Below are 20,836 nucleotides of genomic sequence, written 5' to 3'. Positions count from 1 at the left end.
CTGCTTGTGGATAATCAAACAGTTGGACAGCTGTTCCTGCCCTGAGGATGAAATGTAGATACAGTGGTTTTCAGGTGCAGTGAGTTACAGGTGCCCGAGGAAGCATTCTTTTTGAGCACTGTCATTAAAAGCAACAGACAGGAAGTCGAGAGCTGTGCTTACAGCAGGAACTGGAGCTGTTGGAAGCTTTCGCTACCCTGAAGCATCATTCCCATCTCCTACCCCTCCAGGGGCTAGTGTGGTGAAGACGCGATGCCCTCACCTCTCGTCTTGCTCGCAGTACAACCGATGTGAAAAGGAACTCACCGACTTTTATAGAAAGGCCTCACTGCCAGGATAAATGTATTTAAGAAGTGATGAAACTTCCACGTCTTCACTCATTTGAGTATTCTGACACGCAGCTGGTTTCGATCCTCGCCGCTGTGCGCCGGCCGGGGGCAGGCAGGTCAGAGCCGTCTCGCAGCGGGCACAGCTCGGGGGGAGGTGGGCCAAGGTCCCGCCTTGCCTGACGCCGCGCGCGGGGCCCCGCCCTCGCGGGCGGCGGAGGGAAACGACGCTGCCCAATCACGCGTTGCCGCGTCATGCGCATGGGGTGACGGCGGCGGGGGCGGGGCCGGCGGTGTCAGGATGGCGGCCATGGCGACCCAGGGGGAGCGGGCGGTGCTGGTGAGTCGGGCGGGCGCTCGGCGGGGCCAGGGCGAGCGGCAGCGGCTTCTGGCTGATGACAGCACTGCTAGACCCCCGCAGACTCGTTCTGTCTGGCCGCGCTCGGATGGGGGGTCGCGGGATGGCGGCAAGGCCGTCCCCGGCGCCTGGGTCGAGCGCTGTGCAGGGGCTGCCCGGGCCCAGCCCTGGAGCAGCTGCCCTGACTGGAGGCGCTGCCGAAGTTCAGGCATGTTGTCGGGCCAGGCTATCGGACTGGTGCCCGACGCCCGTCGCCGTGTGGTTCGGAGGCCGCGGCCTCTTTCCGCCTCGCCCAGCGGCGGCGCCCAGGTGTCTGTGCCACCGGCGCCGCTCCTCCGATGGGCCAGATGGGGCTGGGTGGGGGGGCAAGGCCGGGGTCGTCCTGCTCCCGGCACACCGTGAATGTGCCCTTTGACCTCGGTGTCCTGCTGAAGCGCCCCTCGCATGGCGAGTGCCCGAGCCGCCCCGGTGAACTGGTAGCCTCGGCGACGGTGCAGAGCCGGCATCACTGCGGCTTCCCTGGGACAGGATCTCCGATGAGGAATGAAATCTCCGGTATGGAGAAGGGGTTCAGAGATCTGTTGGTCTGGATGGAAAGCCACATAGGAAAACGGGGTTTTTTTATGTCATATGGTTTAGAAGAGTATGACTAGCATTCGCCAAAAACACAGATGTGCAAACTTTACTTAGTCCAAGATTAATGGGCAGGAGAAAGGAGATTTCTTGCTGTGACTAAAGGAAAGAATGATACCAATGGGCATTTTGAGTAGAAACACTTACTGGTGAGTGTTGGAGGTACTGAAGGTATTTGCTGCACCCATGGGATCACTGTTCCTTTGGGAACCTGGAGGAGGCCAAATATTACAGAGTGAAAGAATTGCATGTCCATCTTCTCTCTGGTGATTAGTGACAGGATCTGAGGGAACAGCATGGAGCTCTGTCAGGGGAGGTTTAGGCTGGATATTTGGAAAAGTTTCTTCATCCAGAGTGTGGTCAGGCACTGGAAGAGGCTCCCCAGGGCAGTGGTCACAGCACCCTGCCTGACGGATTTCAGAGAGGGTTATGACAGAACTCTCAAGGCACATGGTAGAATTCTTGGGACTGTCCTATGTAGAGCCCACTTGGACTTCATGATCCTTGTGGGTCCCTTCCAGTTAAGAATATTCTATGATCAGTATAATTCCTAGAAACCCAAAAGAGGATTAAAGTGTCAAAGTCAGTGGTCCTGCGCCCAAACTGCTTTGAAGGATAACAGGGAATCCTGCCTGGCTTTGTTGTGTGTGCCTGCCTTGGATAAATGTTTGCTGAAATAAACCTGACTTTGGCCTACTGGTTGTTGGGATGACTCTTGCATAAGGTGATGACACAGCAGTGGGGGTTGTGTTCCTCATGGTAAACAGGAACCATCTAGCAGAGAAACCACAAGCTTAAAGATCTGACTTGACCCTAGCTTGCCTGGTTTTTTTTTTTGGGTTTTTTTTTTTTTTGTTTTGTTTTTGTTTTTGTTTTTTTTTTTTTTTGTGGGCAACCTGCTCAGAACTCTCCCCATGGAAAATTTCTCTTTTCTTACAGGATGAAAAGTGGCAATCTTTTCTTTGTCCCATGCTTGCTTCTCTTCCCCACTTCTTTGATGACCTGCATGGGGACTCCATGGTTTAACAGGAACACTAGATGTGCTTTGAGGGTCTGCTTTATACAGGCTTCTCTGTGGCAGCAGCCAATGGAGGCTCAAGGCAGTGAGTCGTCAGATCCGAACTTGTTCATTACTGGATTTGCCCCAATGATTGGGAGTCCCCAGTCTGTGTCCCCCCCCCACCCCACACCCCCTTTTCAGTTTAATTGTTTTGGTTTTAGACTGCTATTGCTTGGGGAAATGCTGGGGATGGGGGTGGGGATGCTCATTTTAGTTCTTATCTTTGTTTCTCACCACTTAATTAGCAATGAATTTGTCTGCAAATCGATTCACTTTTGTCTGTGCCAGGAGTTGGTAATGGATGTCCCTAGCTTTACCTTGGCCCATGATTCCCCTTTGAGGAAGGGGCAGTGAGGGAGGCTGGTTATGTGTCTGGCAGCCAGGTAAGTCCATCTCAACAGCTTAAAAAGATGCCCCAGTTTTTGACGCAGTAGTATTTTTACTTTGCTCTGAGAGTTGCATTTAGTTCTAGGTTTTTTGGTACAGTGATTTGTGTACCAAATTGCTTTCTTAAACAAAGTCAGGGCAAGAATGAGGACAGTTTATTGGACTGGGGTGGAGAAGTGGAGATGTGGAGACTGAAGTGTTTCAACAAATCAGGAAGAAAACTTTTGTTGTCTTTTGTTTAAACAGCGCTGAAACAGCAGTACACTTAGAACTTAAATAATTTTGGCATGTGTCTGAGAGATTTGCTTGCAGTGTTTGATGTCTAATGATTCCACTGCTATTTTTCCACGACGTAGGAAGAAGAATTTAAATGGCTTTTACAAGAAGAGGTCCATGCTGTTTTGAGACAGCTGCAGGATATTTTGAAGGTGAGGTTAATTTTGTCTGAGTTTTGTTTCACCTTTTGTGTAAGGAATGGTGATAAGTTGCCTCTGCAGGAAAAAATTCTTGGTAGAGGCTGCACAGAAAGGTATGTATGATCTGGTCACAGATCTGTCCTGTCCCTGGTGCTTGCTTGCCCTCTGCTCTTGAGGATTCACAGTAATTCTGATTTCCCCAAGATTTCTCTGTTCTTTACCCTCCGCTGAGAGCTGTTTTGAAAAGGTACATGAAGCCAGCCAGACCTATCTGCCAGGCATTTGCCTGAGATATTAATATTTTCTGGAACAGAGAATCTGAATCTGCCTGTAACTCTGATGTGTGCTGGTGGAAGCAAGCAACGTGGCCTTTAGGTGACAGCTGCTACTTGTGCAGTAATTACTGGCATGTGCTCTCCTTGTTCAAAATCATGCTTTCCTCAACCTGCCCACTGCTCTGCTGGTACCTGCCCCTTTCAGAGCCCTGATGTGTCCAGCTGAAGCAAATGGGCAGCCCTTTTTTTGCCTTTCTCCAGCCTGAGCATGTGCTGCGGGGCTGACTCTTCCCAAGCAGCCAGTGGAGAACTGGCCAAAGGGACTTCTGTGCACTGCAAATGCACTGTGTGTCTGCTGGATCAATGTTCAACAGGCCCAGCCCCTTAACACTCTCTGGCTTTTGGAGGTTATGAAGTGATGGAAGAGCAAGGCCAAAAAAATGGAGGTGAGGGGCAAGTGCCAGAGCAGGTGCGAGTGCCATAGTGCTGATTCAGATCCCCAGGACTGGAGTCAATAGCAGGTGACAATAGACTGCAATATTTTTATATATAGTACCTGTTTTGAAGAATGTATTATGGTTTTGAGGGCGAAGTGTGTAAAGGGCAGTCACCAGCCAGTGTAACCAGATGGAGGGCTGGGAAGGGCTGATGTTCTCTCCACACTTTTTCATGTGTAAAGACCAGCTGTGATAAGGGGCAGCACCATGGTGCCTGAGGGTATTGCAGAGCTGAGCTGTCAGGTGCTACTCCTTCTGTGGGCAGCTTGGGGATCCTGCTGGCACTGCCCAGCTCCAGGGTGTGGGATTTGAAAATGCCTTTTGCTATGGGTTGCATGTGCTGAGCCTCCTCCTGGGCTTCACCAGTCCTGCAGTAGGATGAAATCCAAGTGCTCTACTTGGTGGACTTTGGGAGGCTGGCAGAGCTGACCGCTACATATTCAGCCACTTGATGGTGCCCACATTATCTTTGTTCCTGGCTCATGGTGTGCTGGGCCCAGGCAGATGCTCCAGCACTCACTGTGTCCTCTCTTGGGCAGGAGGCCTCCCACCGCTTTGCCTTGCCCACCAGTGGCTCAGGAGGAGCTGTCAAGCAAGAGAACTTTGTACTAAGCACATCAGGGTAAGTGGTGGTGGTCAGCAGGTAACTTCCCTCTGCAGCAAAGGGTGCAGATCCTGGAGGATCTGTGGTGAAGGGCTTTTACAGAAGCCCCGGAGTAGTGGGTTTTCCTTAACAGGAGATTCTGCCTTAAGGAAAACAAACTAGCTCTCATGGCAGGTGAAGGTAACGGTCTGTAGCTGTGCTCCAGGGCTGCATGAGCCAGCTTTGTGCCATTTTGTGCTGACCTATAATGTAGTCACTGATTCCTGACCACATGCTTGTGTGTTGCCTCAGTGCTGCCGGCAGTTTGTCAAAGGGCATTTTTCTGATTATGACACAAGGAGTTGCAGTTACAAGACTTGAATTCTGCTCTTGGCTCAGTTCCTGACCCTGACTATGGAGAAATCTTAACCTTTTTCCTAATCTCCATAAAGTAGCAATAGTAAATCTCCTTCACACAAAGCAAACTGAGGTTTGTGCAGAAGATGCTATAGGTGTGCAGTTCTTCTGAAATTGATATCCATTTTTTGATCCTCAGTGGTTTGAATACTGGCAGAGTTCACAAGCTTTTCACAAAGCAATTTACCTTAGTCATTTGGGCTGTCACATCATTGCAAGAAATCATGCAGTAATTCTGTACTAAATTTGAACATTATCTTCTTCAGGCCTTAGCTAATTTAGTTTTCATTTGTTGTTGTAAGGTGGATCTTGCAGTGTTGATCAAAAGAGTCTCTAATATAGTAAAATATAAGGTATGGCTCAACCACATGCTTCAGTCTTCTCCTCACACTGTTCGTTGTACATGTGAGTCATTTTGCAGGACCTTTCAAAGGGTTTGGGGTGTGGGGTTTTTATTTTTTTAAGGTTGTGGGGTTTTACTTATTTAGGGTCTTTTTTCTTGGAATGGGGTGTGAGGAATCATCTGACTCTTCAATGTCAGTAATTAATTTATTGTCTTGTGCTTGTGCCTGCTAAAGCTGTTTGTAACAGCAGCCAAATTGTTGACAGGTGATAAATGGAATAAGAATGGGATCAGAAATGAAGGTAATGTTTTAGTCAGAGCAGTTAGGGTGAGGTGGCTCATAAAGAATTTAACTGGAGTTCACCACAGGCCAGTGACTGCGGACTTGAAAGTATGTGTGGTGTTCAGCTGCTGGGCAGGAGCATTGTTCAGACCCTGGGCAGGAGGAGCTGTGCTGGCTACACAGGACGAGGAGGGGAGATGTTAGGCTGGTAATTGATAGGTGCCTCTTGTGACATGTGTTGCCCGGATGTTTCTTCTCATTCCAGCACAGACCAGGTGAAAGGTGTGATGACGCTGCAGGGAGATGCACTGTGTCAAGCTGTGAGTACTTGCAACACTTCTTGCTTTGTATGGCAAGGGGTAGTTGTCACCCTTATCAGCCTTTGATCACCTCAGGGAGGGAGGTCACCCTGGTTGTGTGTTACCAGTGATCAGTGTTCTTTGTCAGTTCTTCCTAATTGGCCTAGGTGTTTCAGCAGGCATTGAAATTTATCAAGATCCAGCATCTGACATCCCCTTCTACCACCACCATGTGGTGGTGAGTAGTTAACTTCCACTGGGATTCCTTGCCTTTACCACCTTTGTTGTGTAATAATAAGTTGCCTTGGGGACCTTCTGGGCTAAGGTCATGTGTCCTGCCAGGATCCTGATTCACTCATGCATTTCAGCCTATTCTTTGTATTAATATCATCCTGTGGAAGCACTGAGGTTCTGGCTGTGCCAGGACTGCAGATGGCAGTTTGCTAGGATGGTCTGGAAGAAGGGAATGTGACTGCAAGCCCCCATCTTCAGGCATTTCTTGCTCTCGTGTTTGTTTCTTTTTTTCAAGGATGTTAATCTGAAAATGCCCAGAAACAATCAGCTCCTGCATTTTGCATTCCGGGAAGACAAGCAGTGGAAATTGCAGCAGGTACCTGTTGGCTCTAGATTCCCTCCCATCCACAGTCTCAGTGCTCTCTGAGCAGGAACTTCAGTCTTTTGACAGAGATTGTTATGTTTGTTATGTCCATTCCACATGAGCTACACTGGTAAAAGCTAAGGGAAGAAGCAGGTGCAATTAAATCAGTTAAATTGAGTTGGGGTGCCTGGGTGGGCTCATTCCAGACACACCAGCTGCTGATATGAAGGCTGTCTGCATAGCAGACAAGTTCCTGTAAAGGAGTGTCTGGAGCTGCCTGTGCAGGACTGTCCCATGTCACCGCAAGATAGCAGGGCAAAGAGCAGCTTCAGGGGCTTTGAGTAGCTTGTTCTCATTCTCGTACAGATGCATTTGTTTACACTGAGAACAAATTACTCTATTCAGTAGCATGTCTCAGTTTCCTCAGGTAAGGAGTTAAAATAATGCAGATATCCAGAACCAAAATCTTTTTCCCATCATTTTGCTGGGACATAGCCGATTTCAGGACCTGACCTAGTGTTTGAAGACATGGTTTTCCTCAGTTTGTCACAGCTGAGTAGGTTGGAGGAGAGTGGATTCAATGTATTTCCTCGTGCCATAGCTCAGGTTTTTCTAGGTGATAAGTGCATTTGGCATTAAGTGCAGTTCCCAACATCTGCTTTAGCAGTTTAAGCTCTACCTAGAAAATTTGTAGAAATCTAGAAAATTGTGTACTTAGGATATTAATACCAAACTTGACTGTGTTTGTTTATGCCTTGCAACAAAGCAAGAAAATTTTTATGACAGAACTCAGCAGTACCTCCTCTTTTGTGGCTATTTTGTACTGCTACCTGGTTGGTAGAGTTCTACCAGCTTTTATGGAAAACTACTTCCTTTATTTACTTGCATTTTGTGTTCTAATGTTCAGATATGGAGTGTGAGTGCCTAAAGGACTGTGTGCAAAAGCATTTAAAGTGGTTATATGGTGATCTTTAGCCTGTCTGAATTAAAAATTAGCATCTCAAAGGAGTGTCTTCCCGTAATGAGTTGTGACTGTTGGAGTTTTGTTTGTCTGTACAAAGTGAAGTCATGGGTAAGAAGTTGTAGCATAGGCACGTTTTTGAGGAATACAAGTGCAGGCACATAAATTTTGAGGTAGTTGATTAGAAGACAAAGCAAAGTCAAGAGGGAATATGAATAGAGCAAATCATAACAGCAGCAGCAAGCATTGCTTGGTTGGGTAGTGCTGCCAGGAGCAGTTAAGCTTGCTCAGAAGCCTCTAGGAGATTTAAAGGCTGGAGGTGGTGATATTTGGAAATGCCCAAGTACCTGCAGTCTCTGCAGTCCGACAGTGGACTTAGCATTCTCACTTTTCTCTCTGTGGCCTCCAGTGCAAGAGCTTTCTAAGAGCAGGGCTGTTCTGTATTGCCTGAGCTCTGCATTAGAAGCAACCAGAGCCAGGTCTGTACCAGGGAGGCTTCTACAAGGGTGTAGAGCTGGGAGCTGTGACTACTGGAGGACATTTTAAATATATCAACTACAAGTACCTCATGCTGTGTAGCCTGTCTCCCAGCAGACAAGCTTCTCTGCTTAGCTGTTCTGTTTGCACCCTCTAATTTACTCCTTGGGCTTATTTTTCCATTTTCACGCTGCTGCCTAAAATTGAACACAGTCAGCTTCTCCCAGGACCATTGTCTTCCTCTGGTTTGTCCTTGCTCCCATAAAAGCAAGGATACACCAATCAACCTTGCTTTTATGACTGTGTTCCTCTTGCTTGAGGGGAAGTCGAGCCAGATGTGTCCTGAGTCTGGTCTGGTCCCACACAATGGCACAACTTCTTGATGCTGGAGATTACTCTTAATCCAAACAATTTCACTTTAGAAGGTCTCAGGGATACTGGCAGAGACACTGTATTAGAAATCAGTGCTTGGTGCTCTTTGGTGTCATTTGTTTTAGCTCTGATAGGATGAAATAATTGTTCATGGTGCTAGAGCTGACTGCTGTATGCCATTACCAGTGAGAATTCCTTCCAAGCCGTCATGGTCAGAGTGCTCCCAGGATGAGACTGTCTGATGTCACTTCAGGACAGGAGCAATATCTGTACTGACAGTCCAGGTTGTAGCTGTCAGACTGTTCTGTATCTCCAGTCCATGAGTGGAGAACCCAGTAACGCTTCAGGGGAACCAGTTGTAGGTTTGTGTTAGAGAGTATCTGACATTTAGATGTGGCATTACATTTGGGAAGACACCATTCTTAAGGTCAGTGAGATAGCTGGGGAAACCTTTACTTCCGAGTACATGTTATTACAGAGTGTTTCTTTCATAGGGCTGTATTTGTACCTTTGCAGATCCAGGATGCTAGAAACCATGTGAACCAAGCCATTTACCTGCTTATGAACAGAGATGTGAACTACCAGTTCAAAACAGGCTTGGAGGTGCTCAAGGTGAGGAGAAAGCTCTTGATGCTTGGGTAGGAACATGCATTTTTCTTCCCTCCATTTGTTGTTTTAAACACATTTAATGCAGATTACTCTCTGAGTTTCTTAGTGGAAACAGACTTAATAGTTGTACCCATACATACCATGTCAAGAAGTGTCCATATGACCTCATATTTTATATGAATCTGTACTAGTTTAGCATTAGTAACAGGGCTGTACATTCTGGTGAACAGTAATCTGAGCAGTCAGTGCACTGTTACACACCGGTGACAATGTGGGAGGATATTCCTTGATCTTCTGTGGGTGATGCTGTTACATAACTTACTCTCTGTTGATCAGTGCTGCAGGCAAGAGCAGCAGTGAGGCAGCCATCAGTAAACAGAAGATGACAGTACTTGTGATTTACTGAAAATCTGAAAGTGACTTCTCTCTTGCCAGTAGTATTTTCTGGGGTCTAATACAGAGCAGCTGCTGCATGGCAGTGAAGCTCAACCTTCTGCTTGAAAATGCTCTCTGAAGGCAACAGAATTTTGGCTTGCTCATTGGAATTCATCACAACATCAAACATGAGAAAACTCAAGTGGAAATAAGGGGAGATATTAGACGTTATACAAAGTGCCTTCATCTTAGCGGTCATGAGGTCTATTACAGACATGTTGTTTCCCGTTTTTTTCTGGAAGAGGAAGTCTGCCTGAAGAGCCTTTGAACTGTGGGTTCTGGCAGGATTGGCCTCACAATGAGCTGGATCTTTTTATCTCCTGCCTGTCATAGCTGGTTGTGAACAGAGGGAGCCCATGCAGCGGTTGTACCTGTGATGTGGGAGTGGGGAGACTGAGAATGCAGCTTGTTTTTTCCTTAAAAATAAAGGAAAAAACAAGCCTGTTCTTCTGAAGAGCTGATGATGAGTTTGTTGATGCCTCTGTAGCATCAGTCAGTGATCTTATATTGGCTTGGTATTCTTGTCATGAATAGCTGTTCTCTTGTCACTTGCTGGTATTGAGCACTCCAGACCTGTCTCGTAAGTCTCTGATGGTGCGTTTATGCACCATCTTTATAAACTGCATTTATGTGGGAGCCACCCCTTCCCAATAAGTTCCTGAATTCCTGGAAGGATGGGGAGTAGTGGCGGTTGTTGTTTTAACACTTGCAGAAGGCTGTAGGATTCTGCAGCACTCTATCCAGAGCTGTCCAGGTATCACACTCAGCAGTGGTTCTGTATATTACCTTGTAGCTTATGGATGCTGTGATGTTGCAGCTCTCCAGAGCCCGAAATCGACTGACCACTCCTGCCACTCTGACACTACCAGAAATTGCCTCCAGTGGTCTCACAGTAAGTATGTGATGGTCTAGATCTCTATACAGGTTTGGCAGCACTGCAACAGTTCGGATACTGGGCTGCATCTTGGTGGAAGTGGGTTTCTGAAGTGTCTCCTGAGGCAGAACTGAAGCAAGTGCAAATCCTGATTGGTTTTGGCTGCTCTTTATTTTCCTGTGGGCATGCAGATGACTTGGGCATGAGGACTCTGGTTCTTTTGGGAGTAAGTTCTGTTCTCTGCTCAAGAGTCTTGTCCAGGGATGATTTGCCCTTGTGAAAACTGCTCCATCCTTCCTTGTCGCTGTCATGCACATATCATTTGATCAAGAGCAATGAGAGCAGCAGTCATTGCCTGCAGCTGCTCAGTCTTTGTTTCTCTCCTACTGTTTTTCTTTTGTCATAGGGTGATTGTAGTGTGGCTTGGGAAAAGGGAATGGTTTCCCAGCATTAGAAATTATCTTTTCACTGACAAAGAAACTAATTTTCTTGCCAGAAAATGTTCACCCCTGTGCTGCCTCCAGACATCCTTGTGAATTTCTATATTAACCTGAACAAGCTGTGCCTCACTGTCTACCAGCTCCATGTGATGCAGCCCAGCACAACCAAGGTGATGCCTGCTATCTCATGAGCCTTGTTTAGTTTCCTCTCCTTACATTCCACTGTGAGGAGGAGATCACACTGCTACCTGGTGCAATGTTATATTCATAAGATAATGCAGAAATAAGTTCAGCTGGTACTAAGTTTCTGTGTTTAGGTATGCTGTACACAGAACACTGGCTCTAAATCTAGTTTGGGGCATGGCTGCTTAGCCCAAAAGAAAATACCAGTACTCTGGAGTAAGCCATTTTTTACCAAATACTTCAAATATAGTATGATAATTTTGTGTCATTTTGGAAGGGCATAGTTATATTAATCCAGTTTACATCTGAGTAGCATCTTGGGTTTCGTCATGGAGTTTTGACAGATACTTTTGTGCTTCACCTGTTGCATGGGTCAACTTGATGTCCTGTAAAAACAGCCTTAAACTCTTAAGCTTTATGAAATGCAGTCCTTCCATAAGGAAGATTTTCCTAAAAATCCGTATTTTGTTTTTCTTCTGGATCTTCTCATCTTATTTCTGTAGTGATAAAATTTGTAGCTACATTGAACTCAGCCAATGAAGGAATGAACTCCTTTCATGAAGGAGCAGGAAGGTTTCTAACAAAAGGGTGTCCATATTGATAGAGTGTCCAGGCTAATAGAGCATGGGTGTTTCTTGATGTCAATCTTCTGAAAGTGTAAGCTTTAAATGTCTTTCTCCTAAGTGATTTGTTTACTACATCAAAATCCTAATGACCTTTTCCTTCTCTAGAACTTCAAGCCTGCTGGAGGGTCTGTTTTGCACAACCCTGGGGCCATGTTGTAAGTACAGTCACTACAACGGCAGTGTACTTGGGTAACAGGTGTTGGTGTGTCTTTAGGGTGAAATCCAAACAGCTGCGTGCAGTTTCTATTATAGCATCTCTGAAGTGGAGTAGCTGGACTGAGTCACTTGCTGTGCCTGTGAATGCTCTGTTGTGTCTCTTTAATGACTTGGTCCTAAAGGCCAGAATATATGAATTTCCAGGATTCAGCCCATCTAGACAGTACCATGAGTTTATCTAGAGATGACAGTTTACAGCAAAAATTAGTGTTTGGATTTTGGCATTGCCATCTGCATTCCCTGCCTCTGTGCCTGTCTGGAATCAAGGGAAGTTCCTAACTTCACCCTTTAGTTTAACTGTAAATCTGGTCAGAGGTGGACTTGAATGTTTGCATTCTGTAACTTTGCCAGGTGCTGATTTAAATGTGATAGAAATAATCATATTCTCTCCTATGGGAATGTAGGACAGTTGAGTTCTATGCTGTTGTGTGTGAAGCTGTGCTCTTTTTCCCCCTTCCAGTGAATTTGGCAGCCAGCGATATGAAGTCAGCCATGTCCATAAAGTGGAATGTGTTGTCCCGTGGTTAAATGATGCCCTTGTCTTCTTCACAGTTTCACTGCAGCTTTGCCAGCAGCTGAAGGATAAGGTAATGGCCTTGAAAAAGGGGCTTTGTTTTTAACTCTGGATTTTGAGAGGACTTCAGATCTGATGTTATTCTGTTCAGCTTGCTGAAAATAAGGGATGAGTGCATGTTCTGGAGCCAGGGAACTGGCTGGCACTGCTTAGCAAGCAGCCATAGGCTAAGTGTAGTGGTGTGGCAGATGTCTCCTGAGCTGGTGACTAGATGGAAAGGAGCAAGCAGACATTTCTGTGTTCTCAGTCATGCGGTGGATGAGACAAAATAAGCAACCTAGATTCCAGTAGATCAATGCCCAGTTCCAGCTCTGCAAGTGTCACCTTGAGCAAGTAACTTTGTGCTCCTTGAGTGACAGCAGCAGGAAACCTGTCCTTCAGTAGTGCAGTGCTGAAGTGTGTAATGCTGTGAATCTAAGCCCTCCCTCACACATTATATGCTCCTTTTTTTGTGGTCCAAGGGGTACAGGAACTTACCTGCTTTTGTTCTTGCTTTCCAGATCTCCGTTTTCTCCAGTTACTGGAACTACAGGCCATATTAATTTTTTGTGGAATGGTCTAAGCCTTTACAGTACTTTGAGTGTCTCTCTCTGTTCTCTCATGCCAGCTGAGTCCAGGTCAGCCTGAGGAGTGCTGGGGTTCGCTGCCATATGCCCTGCACAGGGCAGGGTCAGTGTACCCAGAGACATAGCTTTAGTAGCCTTGTCTGGGACTGCTGCATAAGCAGGGCACCAAGTAGTGCTGTGTGTTTGGCAGGAGCTTCCATTGGTTCATCTTGTGCGTTCTGTGGCTGACACTTCCCAAGCCCCTGATAAGTTATGCAGGTCTTTTAAAAGGGATAGGTGCTCTGGACCACCCTCACTAACTAGATCTGTGCATTGTGCTGTAACTAACTCCTTGACTGTGAAGTGGCCAGGAAGGGGGCAAAACAGATGTAACTTAACACACCTTTTAAAAGGTAGGACATGTGGCTCCCTGTAGTGAAATAAGTTTCTCTTGTCTGGTCCAGCTGTGCTTTTAACTAACCCTGAATGACTCCCTCTCCAGCCTGTTCTGCCATCCCCACGTTACTGATTCCTCTTTGGGGATGCTCTTACTTGCCGCTGTTTGAATTCTTTCCCCCCTCATCCAGCATCAATGTGATAATTATTATTTTTTTCCTAAGCCCTAGTTGGGCCAATTGGTCTTTTCCAGGTTTAGTATCTTGTTTTCACTACCAGCTTTTGGAGTTGCCCTGGTGTACCTTGTGCAGTCTTTCATCTTGTCATTAAATGCAAAGTGAGTACCATGTTGCTACTATGATTTGCTGCCTATGGATGTTACAATGTGTAACTCATACCTTTAGCCACTGCTAACTGTGAAATAAAGACACTCATACCTGCAGTGCTCACGTGGGCTGTGAAAGAATGAGTATCTTGAGATTCTGTGCTCTCTCACAATTGAGTGGCTGTTCTTGGTTATGCATGCTGAGTTGTCTTTTGTTTTACTGGGGAGGACAGTAGTGGAGGCACTGTTAGCTGGGCAGCTCTTCAAAGGCTGAGCCTGTTTGCATAGCCTCAGCCCAGTGCTGTCTGATACTTGAAATACTACCTGAAGTAGTTTTCCAAACATGTCTTGACAGTCGTGTTTGGAATAGGCTGTAGGCATTCAGACTGGGGTGGGTTGGCTCATAGAGTTCATTCAGAACATCTCTGGCAGAGTGGAAAGTCTGCAGGTCCTGTTCAGGATCTTCTCAGGAAGCTGCCACCTACCCACATGGCTCTGTTGCCCTTGGAAGTCTTAGGCAACCTTCTCATACACCTTTTTGTGAACAGGTGTATGTAAATGCTCCCAAATTTCACTTGGTTCTGAATATCCTCGAGGAACACTGAAAGGGACAGCTGCTCTGACAGGAAGGATGATGGAGAGCATGGGCAGCTGGGTTCCTCTCCCACATCTGCTACTCAAGAGCTAGCAGGGGCAGAGACAATGTGATGAAAGAAGTAAAAATACTCAGGCATGAGATCCCAATCAGTTGCAAAGTTGGGGCTCAAGAGACCTGGTTTTGCTAATGAGAGTTCTGTAAGGGAATGGCCGGGAGAGTTGTTCCAAATATGTAGCTGGAGGGGTTAACAAAAAGCCCCAGACAGCCTTAGTCGTAGCAGGCAGCCTATCATGCATGGCAAGCATGGTGCAGGCCAGTACAGCCAAGCTCCTGAGGCAAGGGAAGGTCAAGAAAGGTGGTGTAAGGGGATAGACAGCAGTGCTGGGTGGGGACAACAGAGGCCCTGCTGATCTAACCGGAGAGGAGCAGGGAGAAGAGGGGGTGACAAGGAACAGGCAGTCTGTGCTCACTGGTGCTCCCAGGCCTAGTTCTGGTGCTGGTGGGGAGCAGAGTGCTTCTGATTTGAGCAGTAAAACCAGGTCAGTTGCTTTGCAGGGACACAGGGCAGAGTCCCCAAGCTGCCTGGGGACCTAGTTCCTGCTGAGCAGACCTGCATTGTGCTCAGCCTGGGCAGCCCAAATATAGCTTCATCTTGCAGTGGGCGCAGATGTCGGGTCCTTCCTTCCTTTCTGCCTGCCTGCCTGCCTCGTCGTGCTGCCAGCTTACACCAGATTGGGTGGTGTTGGCAAAGGGAATTTGCCAGCTTTTGGCTTTCTGTGCCAGCAAATTGCTGCACTTGGGCTGTGCCAGAACAGGGAAATTTCTGGATCTAGGCCCTGGCAGTGCCAGGAAACACCAGATCAGGGTGATGCTGGCACAAGGTATTTGCTGGCTTTTAGCTTTCTTTGACAGCAAATTGCTGGACTTGGGCTCTATTGGCAGTGGGAAATTTGTGGATCTGGGCACTGGTTTTGCCAGCAAACACCAGCTCTGGGTGGTGCCTGTGCCAGCACCAGGAAGCTGCTGGGTTTTGGCTTTCTTTGCCTCAGATTGCTGCACTTGGGTTGGGTTGTGTTGGCACCAGGAAATTGCCAAATTGTTTTGCTTTCTATGCCCGCAAATTGCTAGAATTATGCTGTGCAGGCATCCACATAAGAGGAGAAATCCCGTAGATTGCCAGGGAACCATGAAAACATGTCCCATTCCCATCTTTTCCATCCTTGGACAGGTACATGAGCTAACTTTATTTCCTGTGTTATTTGCCTGACCACATTTCTGTTGCCATCTCTTTGCAAACAGCAGTCTGAATAATTTTCCACAAGTGCCTCTTTCTTCTGTTAATAGGTACTGTAATACTGTCAAATGTTAAAATACTGCCTTACTAATTTGAGTGGATTGGTCACCAGGAAGGTCAAGAGCTGTAGCTGTTTTGTTGGTTATTGTTTCAACAACAGCTTGTAACCCAGTTATCCTATTCAAATATCTGGAACCTGATACTAATTAGTAAGGATTCCAAGTGGCTGGTCTGTAGTGCAGTATAATTTTTTCCAGTGGCCATTCATCTTTTCCCCATTTTGGGGTACTCTCTCCAGCCAGTGCTTCATCAATTGATTGCTTTTCTCTAATTCAATGTAATAAAATCAAATAGATTTTGATTCCTAAGTGATTTCCCTGAACTTGTGGTAGGAAAAAGAGCAACTGTCTATTATGTCCCATATAAAATATCCCTGAGTAGTCTGGAGGTAACCTGCAAAAAGCATGCTGGCCACAAATCCAATAATGTCCCTTCAAAGCTCATGTTCCATTAGCAAAGGGGCCTTCCTACCCTTTGTGATCAGTTGGTGGGTCAAAATACAGCTTGTTTTGTGGCCTTCACCATCATCCAACAGTAGCTGCCCCACCATTAGTGTCCCAATATTTGCATTTCCAGGCTCCCGTGTGGAGTTCCCATCTACGTTTATATCTGAAAGCTGTTTGGTTGGATTTGGAGCAGAACTCACTAAAAAGGGTTCAAGTCCCATTCTGGTGTTGCCATTTCCACTGATAGTCACAAACAACATGCATTCTACTTGTGGAATTTTCTTGAGGCCAGCTTAAAAACAGGTGGTCAAAAAAACCCCTCGTCCCTTCCCACTGCTTTACAGCCTTTAAAATCTTTTCATCAATTATGGTAGGAACACCTCACCCAGCTAGCATTAGTGAGCTAAACAGGCATTTGGTTGCATTTGCATTTGCTTTGATATTTGGGACAATTTTAAGGAGGGTAATTGGGAATCCAAACCCAGTTGGTTTAACCCAAAGATAAATCAATTCACGAATGCTTTTCCTACATAGATCCCCCTGTCCTATTTAAGCTATATGTGCCTGTTTCAGAAGAATGAAGTCACCATGGACTTCCTTCTTCGTCCCCATATCCCATCCCATTAAGGACCTCACTTAGGGTGTTGACCCACCATTTAGGTTCAACTGGTCTAGGCACTCATGGCCACTCTTCAGATCCTCCTGGCTCTCCCCAGACCTAGCAATAGCTGAGGTTAACAACTCTTGCTACTTCTTCTCCTAAAATTGAAAATTGATTCTACCCCTCCTGGTCTAAACTTAGCTGAGAATATAAAAGTAGAATTAGTAAGGAAAATATTCTAATATATTTATAATATTCTAATTGTCTAGTCTAATTTTCACCTTATCTTCTGCTCCACCTCTGGGGAATGATGGCACGGAAACCACTTAAGAGAAAGAAAACAGTGAAAGCAAGTAGTAGCATCCCAGTGAGTGGAGTTTCTAAAGGAGGGATATCCATACAGACTATTTCAGCAGATGGTCTGTGGCTGGGCACAGGGGGCTTCCCCCAGTGTTGATTCACCAGTGGCTGCTCCGACCCACTCGTGCGGAGTGTCAGTCAGAGCCTGCTGTCCTTCTTTTCCAGCTGAGATGTCCAAATCTCTGAGGCCTTAGAGACCTTGACCCAAATGTGATGGGTCCACCTGTGTTCAGCTGTCTTTACGGCTGTTTCTGTGGTCAGTAACACTTGGAAAGGTCTTTGCCATCAGTGGTGCTTCTTTCCACTCCTTAACCAGAATGAAATCCCTTGGCTGGCTGTTACAAACAGCAAAGTCCAAAGGCAGGGGCTGTGCCAGCTGAATTTCCTATTGAAGGAGATTTCACAAGAGAGAGTATCCTGTAAACATATTGTTTTAAATATACATCACTTATCTCCACCCCCCACTAGGCTTAGAATTACCTGGGTAAGAATTCAAAAAAATCAATCAAAGAAAGATAGCTCATCTCTCTTCTGGGTCTGGCATTCATTCTTGCCAAAGCCAATGGCAAAAAGGGTTCCTGTGGCATCCTGTGGAAACCTGTGGCATCTTGGTTTCTGTTACCAGCTTCAAAAGGTATTTCTTTTTTTTGTTACTCTTTTTTTTTCCCCTACGGAATACAAGAGATCTGGCAGTGTCAGGGGTATGGAGGATCCATTGTTCTCCTAAAGTAACCATAATCCCTTGAAGGATCTTTCCTGTAAAACAAGTTCCCCTATCTGAGTCTGTTGCTTCTACAGTCCTATGTCTTGGAATTATTTGTTCCAAAAAGACTTTAATAACTGATGCTGTAGTTGCTGAAGCTGTTGGAAATGATTCTGGCCACCTTGTTAGCTGGCATACTATTACCAGAAGATATTTAAACTTTCCCACTTGGGGCATCTCAGTAAAATCCACTTTGTATCTTTGAAAGGGACATACAGCCCAAGGTCTCCCTCCCCTGGCAGCTTTCTTTGTAGCCCTGTTACTGGCTTTAGGACAGATCAAGCAACCTTCAACAGCTGGTTTTGCTAGACTAAAAAGACCCACAGCACCATACCTCTCAAGAATTGGCAGAAGAAGGCTTCTGCCAATCCTTGAGAACTCCAATGACTGCCTTCATGGAGTTGTTCCACTACTTGTAAGGCCAAAGCTTCTGGTATCTCTTCTTTGTCATCCCTTGTAAACCAGTTATCCCCTTTTTTCTTTGCCCCATAATTTTTAACTATCTCCAGTTCCTTTTGTGGAAAAGACAGTTTCTCTGGCAGTGATTGAGTCATTGGGAGCAAAGGGAGGATCTTGCAGAGTTCTGGCAAAAATGTTGCTTTCTGAATTTTATCTGCCAATTGATTACCTCTTGCCTCCTCCGAATACCCTACCTGATGTCCCCTAACGTACATTATTGCCACCATTCTGGTAAATTCACCACCTCCAGTAGACAAGTAATTAAGCTTTCATGAGCTAATGTGTGGTGTTACATTTTAGTTAAATGGTATGCTCTGTCTTACCCATTGAAAATGTACGGTTTATTCCAAGCCTGTGATCCTCCCCTGAAGTCTCATGTATCTGTAATCCCATTGGCCCAAGTCTCATTCTGTGCCCACTTTGAATCTCCCTGTTAAGATGTGCGAGGGACAAGAGCCCTCTTTTGGCCCCTGTTCTCCCTAGGCTCTCCCTCTCTCCCCCTCCCTTCCCCCCTTCTCCCTCAGAAACCATGCTTCTCCCGGGGATGGGACCCCCAGTAAACCATCTGTAATCAGCACCCTCAGAAGCTGTGAGGAGTCTCCTTGCCTGATGGCTGTTACCAGTGAACACACAGCTTAGGGGGCCCTCTGGGGATTCCCTGGGGAGCAGCCTCAAACCAACTGCAACTGAAATCCAGCAAAGTTTCCAAATTTCTAGCTGGGCATCACATGGTCTGCCAGTGCAACTGGCTGCAAACAGAGGCCATATGCAGGGGAAAAAGAAGTCATTTGCCCAGGGTCTGGGCATCAGATGAAAGCTGGCGTTTGGGGCTCTATGGACCTGTGGAATCCTAGTTTCTAGCAGCTTTAAATTTGGAGAAATCCAGCAAAATTTGGAAATTTCTAGCTTGGGTGGCCAGGGTCGGCCAGGGTAAGTGGCCACAAAGAGAGGCCATTTTCCAGGGAAAAAGAAGTCATTTGCCCAGGCTCTGGGCATCAGATGAAAGCTGGCATTTGGGGCTCTAAGGACATGCATTGGCCTAGATTCTGACCACTTTAGTTTTGGAGAAATCCTGCAAAATTTGGAAATTTCTAGCTTGGGTGGCCAGGGTGGGCCAGGGCGAGTGGCCGCAAATGAAATTGGGCTGCAGTGCCTCTCTCTGTCCCCAAGGCGGTAGCGCTGCAAGAAATCCCTGCTGGGGGAAGCTGCAGCATTTCTCACTGTTTACAAGGGGGCGGCACTTCCACTGACATCTTTTAGGGGGAGGGACTGGGCACTCTGGGGACACCTTGGGGACATCTTGGGGTGACCCTGGGGACATCCCACTGACACCTTGGGGACACGCAGGGGACACTGCAGGGCCACCCTCGGGGGACATCGTGGGGACACCTCAGGAACTCCCTGGGGACATTTTGGAGACACCTTGGGGACACCCTGGGGACATTTCAGAGCCACCTTGGGGACACTTTGGGGCCATCGTGGCCGCCCTGGGGATGCTTTGAGACACTTTGTGACGCTTTGTAACACTTTATGAGTCTTTGTGACACTTTATGATGCTTTGTGACATTTTGTGAAGTTTTGTGACATTTTGTGACACTTTGGGCCCCCCCATTGAGCTCAGACCGAGGCCACGCCCATTTCCCTGCCCCTTTTTATTCCCAACCAATCAGATCTTCTAGCGTGTCCAGGGGGCGGGGGACGTGGCCTCCTAGCCTGGCTCCTCCCCCTGCCCTGTGGTGGGCGGGGCCTCCTCAGTGGTGGGCGTGGCCTGCAGGCCGTGGGAGGTGCCACACCAGCACTGCAGCCAATGTGAGAAGGGGGTGTGCTCGGGGGGCGTGGCCAGGGCCCACTGAGCCAGTGGGGCCCACCTGGGAAAGGAGTGGGGTTAAAAAAGGGGGCGGGGCTTGGGCTGGGAGGAGCCAGGCCCCTCCCCAGGACTGATCTTTAAGCCATGCCCCTCCCTTAGACCCCACCCCCACCCTGACCTGTCCCATTGTCACACCCCTTTGCCAAGGCTGCTCCCCCTTTCCCTCAAGCCCCACCCCCTTTCCCCTAAGCCACTCCCCCTGCAGGCCCCAACCTCATTCACCATTGGCTGACGAGCTCCTGGAGGCGGGGCCAGTCCCTGATTTGCTGCTGGCAGCTGGCGCTAACCAATCGCAGATGGGGCAGCAGTTCGGCCACGCCCTGGGGGAGGTGCGGGGCTGGCTCTGGCCCCACCCCCAGAGCGGGCCCCGCCCCCCGGTGCGCAGGCGGCACCCCCGGTGGAGCTGCTGCTGCAAGATGGCCGCCTGGGACAGCAGCGCCCCCTGCTGGAGGCGGGGCTGGTGTGAGGCCTGGCCATGCCCCCCACCCCACAGGCCAAGCCCACAATGGGCAGGACACTTCCCACCCCTCCCCCACCCTTTCAGTCCCCATTAAGCCCCTCTCCCACCCCGGGCTTTCTGCCCGTCCCCCCTTTAAGCTCCAGCTGGTGTGAGGCCTGGCCATGCCCCCCACCCCACAGGCCAAGCCCACAATGGGCAGGACACTTCCCACCCCTCCCCCACCCTTTCAGTCCCCATTAAGCGCCTCTCCCACCCCGGGCTTTCTGCTCCACCCCCACCCTCCAAATCTCCCCCTTTTAGCCCCTCCCACTCCCCTCAGACTCCTCCCCCTCTTGAAGCCTTTCCCATTTAAGCCCCTCCTCCACTCCCAGGCCCCTCCCCCACTCCCTCTGCTTTAAAACCCTCCCCACCTGAATTTTC

At 47.7% G+C, this 20,836-nt stretch overlaps 1 protein-coding gene across 3 annotated transcripts; it reads left to right on the top strand.

Moving 5' to 3' along the window:
• The first annotated feature begins 581 nt into the window (after positions 1-581).
• On the top strand, positions 582-13,667 carry ROGDI (rogdi atypical leucine zipper). 3 transcript variants are annotated; one of them, XM_039713103.1, is made up of 11 exons: positions 582-666; positions 3,121-3,192; positions 4,492-4,574; positions 5,844-5,898; positions 6,407-6,487; positions 8,802-8,897; positions 10,147-10,221; positions 10,700-10,813; positions 11,558-11,607; positions 12,129-12,255; positions 12,743-13,667. In XM_039713103.1, the coding sequence occupies exons 1-11, from the start codon at positions 628-630 to the stop codon at positions 12,782-12,784; spliced, it is 834 nt and encodes a 277-aa protein (XP_039569037.1). In that variant the 5' UTR covers positions 582-627; the 3' UTR covers positions 12,785-13,667. The 3 variants fall into 3 exon arrangements, with proteins under 3 accessions (XP_039569037.1, XP_039569040.1, XP_039569039.1); XM_039713106.1 differs by having other exon boundaries at positions 10,123-10,221; XM_039713105.1 differs by lacking the exon at positions 582-666 and adding an exon at positions 1,172-1,239 and having other exon boundaries at positions 10,123-10,221.
• The last annotated feature ends 7,169 nt before the right edge of the window (positions 13,668-20,836 follow it).

The sequence above is a fragment of the Passer montanus genome, unplaced genomic scaffold, assembly GCF_014805655.1.
Source record: "Passer montanus isolate IOZ18808 unplaced genomic scaffold, ASM1480565v1 scaffold279, whole genome shotgun sequence".
Taxonomy (NCBI): Eukaryota; Metazoa; Chordata; class Aves; order Passeriformes; family Passeridae; genus Passer; species Passer montanus.
This window is presented reverse-complemented; position numbering and strand designations above follow the sequence as displayed.